The sequence below is a fragment of the Oncorhynchus tshawytscha genome, unplaced genomic scaffold (assembly GCF_018296145.1).
Source record: "Oncorhynchus tshawytscha isolate Ot180627B unplaced genomic scaffold, Otsh_v2.0 Un_contig_447_pilon_pilon, whole genome shotgun sequence".
Taxonomy (NCBI): Eukaryota; Metazoa; Chordata; class Actinopteri; order Salmoniformes; family Salmonidae; genus Oncorhynchus; species Oncorhynchus tshawytscha.
The window spans coordinates 1-8254 of record NW_024609818.1 but is presented as its reverse complement, the minus strand read 5'-3'; the positions used below and the strand labels follow the sequence as shown (position 1 = coordinate 8254).

The 8254-nt window shown below is 41.2% G+C and overlaps 1 protein-coding gene across 1 annotated transcript; it reads left to right on the top strand.

The window, feature by feature from the left end:
* LOC112241704 (myosin heavy chain, fast skeletal muscle-like) lies at positions 1–8144 on the top strand. The gene is made up of 22 exons (XM_042318867.1): positions 1–228; positions 601–747; positions 957–1113; positions 1507–1534; positions 1778–1892; positions 2015–2107; positions 2285–2345; positions 2486–2584; positions 2921–3024; positions 3390–3528; positions 3809–3927; positions 4088–4237; positions 4332–4502; positions 4719–5022; positions 5347–5411; positions 5505–5592; positions 5709–5826; positions 5980–6103; positions 6393–6529; positions 7005–7260; positions 7440–7682; positions 7979–8144. The coding sequence occupies exons 1-22, from the start codon at positions 13–15 to the stop codon at positions 8126–8128; spliced, it is 3084 nt and encodes a 1027-aa protein (XP_042174801.1). The 5' UTR covers positions 1–12; the 3' UTR covers positions 8129–8144.
* The last annotated feature ends 110 nt before the right edge of the window (positions 8145–8254 follow it).

The window sequence follows — 8254 nt, the reverse complement described above, 5'->3', positions numbered from 1 at the left end:
TTATCCGTCAACATGAGTACGGACGCGGAGATGAAAATCTACGGCAAGGCTGCCATATACCTTCGTAAATCTGAGAAGGAGAGGATGGAGGCACAAGCCGCACCCTTTGATTCAAAGAACGCCTGCTATGTGACAGACAAGGCGGAGCTGTACCTTAAGGGTCTGGTCACTGCCAGGGCCGATGGGAAGTGTACTGTAACAGTCACGAAACCTGACGGCACTAAGGAGGTAAGTCTGATCTGAAAAGTATTCAAGTTTGTGCAATTACTCAATTTCTTGAAAACTCATCGAAATGATCAAAAACATTTCAATATAAAATATTTAACAAAATAAATATTATGAAGCATTTCTTGTTTTTTTTGTAAGCAGAATATAACCTTCAAACACATCATCTTTAACGCAGCTACTTAACAATGGCATAGATTGTTTGTAATTGACTAGTCAAGAAACACCAGATATGTGTCAGTGGGTGATAACTAAGTAGTTGGATTAAATGTTGATATGCATTTTTTTAAAGATTCAACATGTATTTAATGAGCAAAAAGCATTCAGTCATGTCCACTTTGATCTGTGTGTAATCTAGATTTCTGACTGTTTCAGGAAGGAAAAGTGTTCAAAGATGCAGACATCTATGAGATGAACCCTCCTAAATACGACAAGATTGAGGACATGGCCATGATGACCTACCTGAATGAAGCCTCTGTGTTGTATAACCTCAAAGAGCGTTATGCAGCATGGATGATCTATGTAAGAAACCTGCACATACAAACACACACATACATGAACATAATAAATATACACATACAGTACTACACATAAATGAAAGGTAGAAACCAAAACATATCAATACAGTAGTCCACATCAGTATACCAAAGTACCCCCACATCCTCACATAAATCCAGGTAAATGTCAATCTGATTTTGTTAATCTCCTAATGTAATTATGCTTTCATCCAGACCTACTCGGGGCTCTTCTGTGCCACGGTGAACCCCTACAAGTGGCTCCCTGTGTACGACTCAGATGTTGTCAACGCCTACAGAGGGAAGAAGAGGATGGAGGCTCCACCCCATATCTTCTCCGTCTCTGACAACGCCTTTCAGTTCATGCTGATTGGTACAAGCTCCCATGGATGGATGGATAAATGGATCGACGGATGGAAGGATGGTTGGATGGATGGACGGAAGAATGGATTGTTGGATGGATGGATGGTTGGATGGATGGATGGATGGACGGATGAAAGGATGGTCGGTTGCATGAATGGATGATTGGATGGATGGACAAATGGATGCTCATGGATGGATGCATGCATCAATGGAAATTGAAATATGCTTCAGAGAGGTATCTCCTATTTTCTAGTTTAGGTAAATACAGTTTGCTGGGAATATCTGATTTCACTACCCTTGAATGGAAAATGTTCCAAATTGAAATTCATGATGATGCTATGAATGAAATAATGGCCCCTGAATGTTGCTTGAGTATGATAAGCAATGTGTTTTTTGGTTCCAGATAAGGAGAACCAGTCCATCCTGATTACGTAAGTTGTTTACTAAAATGTCACTTGAGAAAGTGTCACTTGGTGTGATGAAATACATGACATTATGAATGGATTAGAGCATCAGGCTCTGTGTAATAACGAGTCGATGAGAATGATTATTTGTTAAAGACTTATGTCAGAACACAGGTTAACAGTGTATTTTTCTATGCTATTTCTTAGTGAAAGCCAATCTGACACTCAAACATGTAACTAAAACCCCTCTTTCTCTGTCATATAAACCAGCGGAGAATCCGGTGCAGGAAAGACTGTCAACACCAAGCGTGTCATCCAGTACTTTGCCACCATTGCAGTGTCTGGTGGAGAGAAGAAGAAGGAAGTAGACCCCAGCAAAATGCAGGTAGGTTGTTCTTATGCTTGCCTTTTAATTTCAGTTTTGTTGAATCATGTTTCAAGAAAAGTGATCAATTGAGAAAAATGTGCTATACCAGTTTCTGAGCAAGTTGTGTTTGTCTCAATCAGGGGTCTCTTGAGGATCAGATCATTGCAGCTAACCCTCTACTGGAGGCTTACGGTAATGCCAAGACAGTGAGGAACGACAACTCGTCTCGCTTTGTAAGTAGTATGAAGGGCACACTGTGGAAGTTACCTTATATTCGAAAGATGTATTTCAGTAGTTCCCTATTGTCATTTCAATAGATGTGCAACAAACTGTAACATTTAAAGGGGTCTATCAAAGTAAAATGTTGATTTATTTGTTGACCTATTTCTAACCCTCATGCTCTACTACAGGGTAAATTCATCAGGATTCACTTCCAAGGTGGTAAACTGGCTAAAGCTGACATTGAGACCTGTGAGTTGGTTTTGATTATTTCTCAATGCCTTCCTAAATCCACACAGATCTTTTTTTGAAGATCATATAGACAAATATAATATAATATTATATTATATTATAATATACTCTCTCTCTTTCTCTCTCTCTTCCTCTCTCAGACCTGCTGGAGAAGTCCAGAGTGTCCTTCCAGCTGCCCGATGAGAGAGGCTACCACATCTTCTTCCAGATGATGACAGGCCACAAACCTGACATAGTTGGTACGGCAAAGTAGAGGTTCATGGGAAATTATTCCCACCCCCATCTGTGGAACTTCAAAAAAATATTCATAGTCAAAATTAATAATACTATTACAATGATTACATCCAAGGTAACAAGGCATCTAGACATTTGGAGGGTCTCTGGGAAATATCTATCAAGTAATACACTGTGATGCACAAATCCACAAGTCTCAGTCTCCTCTTTTGATGCTATTTATTATATACTACATGTATCCTTGAGTCCATCTATTGAGTAAAGGAGGGAGAGATACTGTAAAGTAGGAACAGCAGAATTCTAAGAGATTTAACTGACAAGCTGTTCTCTGCTGTCCACAGAAATGTCGCTCATCACCACCAACCCCTACGACTTCCCCATGTGCAGCCAGGGACAGATCGCTGTGGCCAGCATTAATGACAAGGAAGAGTTGGATGCCACAGATGTGAGTTAAACAAAGGGTTAACCAAACTCTACATATAGAATGGATAGGACCACCATACACACTGAATGCTCTGTGTAATTCCAACTTGCTAGGAATGTTCATGTATTTTTTGTTTGATTCTAAATGCCTTGTGTTTGTTAGACATGTGCCTCAAGGAACTCTTCGTGCCTTCCACTATAGAGCACCACTAAGTGCCCTGTGGAACTGTGCTGCCATCTACTAATGTGTTTGCCAAGCGTAATCATGTGTAACAGAGAAGCCAGTCAAATCTATCCATCCCATTTGTTCTGCAGTGAGCAGCACAGAACTGTAGTGTAACTGACCAAAGCTAGTTCATCACTGTTGTACTTCATCTTTAATGCCAGGATGCCATTACAATCCTGGGCTTCACTAATGAAGAGAAGCTTGGCATCTATAAGCTGACAGGAGCTGTATTGCACCATGGAAACTTGAAATTCAAGCAGAAGCAACGTGAGGAGCAGGCCGAGCCAGACGGCACAGAGGGTGAGTCCCACTCATAGATATACAATATGTAAAGCATTAGTCCTATTCCCAGTCCCCAACATAGAAATAGAACACCTAAGACAGACAGTGCCACATGAAAATCAGGCAGGAGATCATTTTTGGAGAACAGGTACAACCTCCTCAAATGACTTGAAGTTATGGATGTGGGTGAATCAAAACCTAACCCACAAAGAAGTTATCCAAACTAATTTGCCAGTTTAACGTCAGAAAAAAAGCGTTCTTGTGTGACCGAATCTGTTGTTGTTGGTTGTCTCTCCAGTGGCTGATAAAATTGGCTACCTGCTGGGCCTGAACTCAGCTGAGATGTTGAAAGCTCTGTGCTACCCCAGAGTGAAGGTCGGCAATGAGTATGTGACCAAGGGACAGACTGTGCCTCAGGTAAGACTGCAAAACACAGTATCTACCAATTTCTGAGCACCGTAATATTTTTGGGGATAAGTGCATTGCTTTTTAAAAATTGTGATGCTGTTTATCCCAAGGTCTTATCACCAGACATGGTCAATATCTCATGTATTCATTTGAGGTATTATCATTGCAGGTTAATAACTCAGTCAGTGCTCTGGGCAAGTCCATCTATGAGAGGATGTTCTTGTGGATGGTCATCCGGATCAATGAGATGTTGGACACCAAGAATCCAAGGCAGTTCTATATCGGTGTGTTAGACATTGCCGGGTTTGAGATCTTTGATGTGAGTATGAGACCAGAACAAGACAATTAGTTGTGATTGAGATGGATTACAAACTTGTATGATGAAATTACCCCTTTTAAAATTCCATCAACAGTACAACAGCATGGAGCAGCTGTGCATCAACTTCACCAATGAGAAACTGCAACAGTTTTTCAACCACACCATGTTCGTCCTGGAGCAAGAGGAGTACAAGAAGGAGGGAATCGTCTGGGCCTTCATTGACTTCGGCATGGACTTGGCTGCCTGCATTGAGCTTATTGAGAAGGTAAGATGTCTATGAGGATTATAATGGACCTCAACAGCAAAGCTCAAATGGAACGCTGTGTGAGATATTATCAGTATCTGACTGTTGAGATCTCAATATGTTTCCTATTATGTGCCTCTAAATGAATATAATCCTATAACAGCATGTTTACTAAAGGAGTTAATGTGATCCTAAATGGAAATATCACTAATTTGATATACATCTCTTTTCGTAAAGCCATTGGGCATCTTCTCCATCCTTGAAGAGGAGTGCATGTTCCCCAAGTCTTCAGACACTACCTTCAAGGACAAGCTGTACGCCCAGCATCTTGGCAAAACAAATGCGTTTGAGAAGCCCAAGCCTGCCAAAGGCAAGGCAGAGGCCCACTTCTCCCTGGTGCACTACGCCGGTACTGTGGACTACAACATCACTGGATGGCTGGAGAAGAACAAGGACCCCCTGAACGACTCAGTTTGTCAGTTGTACGGGAAGTCAGGAGTCAAACTTCTGGCTGCCCTGTATCCCCCTCCCCCTCCTGAGGGTAAGACTAGCATCACGTCAAAAGATTTAATTAAGCACCAGTTACAATTTTCTTTAAAGTCCTTGAATATATCACAATTTCTCAGGGTTTATTACTGGGTTAATTTAATCACACATTAGGTGTTATTCTACACAATCTGATTGACAGCATTTGCCTCTAGATACGTGTGAAGTTAACCAGAGATTCTCTGGATTATAATTAGTGTGTTTGCTGAAGACAAGACCACTCTAGATTTCTTACATATTCTTATTATTTTTCTATTATTCCACCCGCTCTAGGAAATTTACTTTTCTAGTTATCTTTAACTTTTCCCCATTTTAACAGATAAAGCCAAGAAAGGAGGCAAGAAGAAGGGTGGTTCCATGCAGACTGTGTCCTCCCAGTTCAGGGTGAGCTTTTGAAATGTGTATATTCAGTCCTTTAAAAGGTGCATTGATTATCATAAATGATTTCTGAAAAAATGGTTTGTAACCCTCTTACAGGAGAACTTACAAAAGCTGATGACCAACTTGAGGAGCACTCATCCTCACTTTGTGCGCTGCCTGATCCCCAACGAGTCAAAGACTCCAGGTACAAGAAATATTGAGTTAAATATGTCATCTTATCAGTACAGTATCAGTAACCTTAACAATCCCAATCTATAATCTGTTTATGAGTATTAAAAGAAACTTGTTTTGTTTTACCAGGTCTGATGGAGAACTTCCTGGTTATCCACCAGCTCAGGTGTAATGGTGTACTGGAGGGTATCAGGATCTGCAGAAAGGGCTTCCCCAGCAGAATCATCTATGCTGATTTCAAGCAGAGGTACACACGCACACAAACACAAGTGCACACACATACCCACCACATAACATATCTGCTCCAAGGGTTTTCCCAGCATCATAATATTCTTACCTTTTATGTAATATAACCAACTTATTACAACTTGACATACTTTAAAACTGTCTCCTCATTCAGGTACAAAGTACTGAATGCCAGCGTCATCCCTGAGGGCCAGTTCATGGACAACAAGAAGGCTTCTGAGAAGCTGCTTGGGTCCATTGATGTGAATCACGAGGATTACAAGTTTGGACACACCAAGGTCAGTCAAATACTCCCAGGAAAAGATGACAACAAAACATAACTATTATGATAATTTAAAATCACTTCAGTTGGTATTCCCACTATTTTCTTATTTCTTCTTCATTTTACTAATGGAAAAAGTGGAAAATCATTGTAGTGTTTTTCTTCAGTCATTCATCACAAGTATAGAAGAGAAACTAAACTCATTATCATGCGCATGGTGTTAGAGTGGTATGGCTGCAGTTATCTGTTTCCATTCAATCTGTCACCATCTGTGGTTCCATTGACCATGTTAACCTGTGTCTCAGGTGTTCTTCAAAGCCGGTCTGCTGGGTGTCCTGGAGGAGATGAGAGATGAGAAGCTGGCCACTCTGGTCGGCATGGTCCAGGCGCTCAGCCGTGGATTCCTCATGAGGAGAGAGTTTAGCAAGATGATGGAGAGGAGGTGAAGAATAGTAGACATCTTGGCAAAGCTTTCTGTCAACCACCTGTATCTAATGCATTATGATTACATACTGTATATGCTGTGAGTTGTTCAGAATGAGAAAGTACATCTTATAATGGTCTACTAAAGCTTTTGGGTTAATACATTTAGTCCAGAAATGGATGTAGCAACTAAGGATTCTAGCTTAATCGCTGCAGTTTGGGATTTGGCTGTTCAATTGTCATTTAAAATGTGTGGCACTTAAATATTCATTCTTGAAGTATATAAAATGCCTCATGAGCTTAAAATGCATGACCTGTCAGTCCTTGCATCTAGTGAACTGTCTATGAATTTAGGAGGGGTTACATGTCCCTAGCCCCATTCCTCAGCTGTAAACAAACAGTGGCAGGTGGTTCTGTTTTGTTGTTCATCTAATCCCAGAATGTAGCTTTAAGCATGTCACTCACCATGCCACTCCATCCTTTCTGTCGACCAGAGAATCAATTTACGCCATCCAGTACAACATCCGCTCATTCATGAATGTCAAAACCTGGCCATGGATGAAGTTGTACTTCAAGATCAAGCCCCTGCTGCAGAGCGCTGAGACTGAGAAGGAGCTGGCCAACATGAAGGAGAACTATGAGAAGATGACAACAGACCTGGCAAAGGCTCTGGCCACAAAGAAGCAAATGGAGGAGAAGTTGGTGGCCCTGACGCAGGAGAAGAACGACCTGGCGCTCCAAATAGCATCTGTGAGTGAAAAACTACCCTCGTATGGGCACATTTACACACACATATAAACACTCTGTGAAGTATGTGGCTAACTCACATTTATATTGCCCATGTTATATGCTGTATATGTTTCATGAATTTCTATTGATATCTTTCACTAAAGTGAGGCCTCTGATTCTTCCTCCTGTTCTGAAACCAGGAAGGAGAGAGTCTGAACGATGCTGAGGAAAGGTGTGAGGGGCTCATCAAGAGCAAGATCCAGCTGGAGGCCAAAATCAAAGAGACGACTGAGAGGCTGGAGGATGAGGAGGAGATCAATGCTGAGTTGACTGCCAAGAAGAGGAAGCTGGAGGATGAGTGCTCTGAGCTGAAGAAGGACATTGATGACCTGGAGCTCACCCTGGCCAAAGTGGAGAAGGAGAAGCACGCCACTGAAAACAAGGTCTTGTGTTTTACCATAGACAGTCTAACCAACAATAATCAACTCAAAACATAGCTTAACAGAAATGGAATTCAAGTTGTATCGTGGGTGCAGGGAATATTATGACACAATAGTAGAATTTCAGTTGTGGGGAACTCCCCATTCATTGTGTTGAATCTATTCAGTACAGTGGTGAACACTGCCATCTTGTTGAATCTATAGTACATTTCTAAGTTCTAAATTAAATGAATGCAATATATAACAAACTAAATAACTCCCCTTTATGGTGAAGTATAATATGTTGTGGCCATTTACAGGTTAAAAACCTGACAGAGGAGATGGCGTCTATGGATGAGAGTGTTGCCAAGCTGACCAAGGAGAAGAAAGCCCTCCAAGAGGCCCACCAGCAGACACTGGATGACCTGCAGGCAGAGGAGGGACAAAGTCAACACTCTGACCAAGGCTAAGACCAAGCTGGAACAGCAAGTGTGTGATGACGAGGAGTTTGACATTTTGGCCATGATAGTATGTAAGATGATATTATCTTCAGTTGTTTAGATTTTAATAATATATGTGTTTTTATCTTCTAGCTT

What these genes read in the sequence shown, in the direction of transcription:
- LOC112241704 (XM_042318867.1), top strand. Translation starts at nt 13, where the DNA reads ATGAGTACGGACGCGGAGATGAAAATCTACGGCAAGGCTGCCATATAC. An exon ending in CCACAAACCTGACATAGTTG is followed by an intron (nt 2,585 to 2,920) that starts GTACGGCAAAGT and finishes TGCTGTCCACAG; the next exon opens with AAATGTCGCTCATCACCACC. An exon ending in TATGCTGATTTCAAGCAGAG is followed by an intron (nt 5,827 to 5,979) that starts GTACACACGCAC and finishes CTCCTCATTCAG; the next exon opens with GTACAAAGTACTGAATGCCA.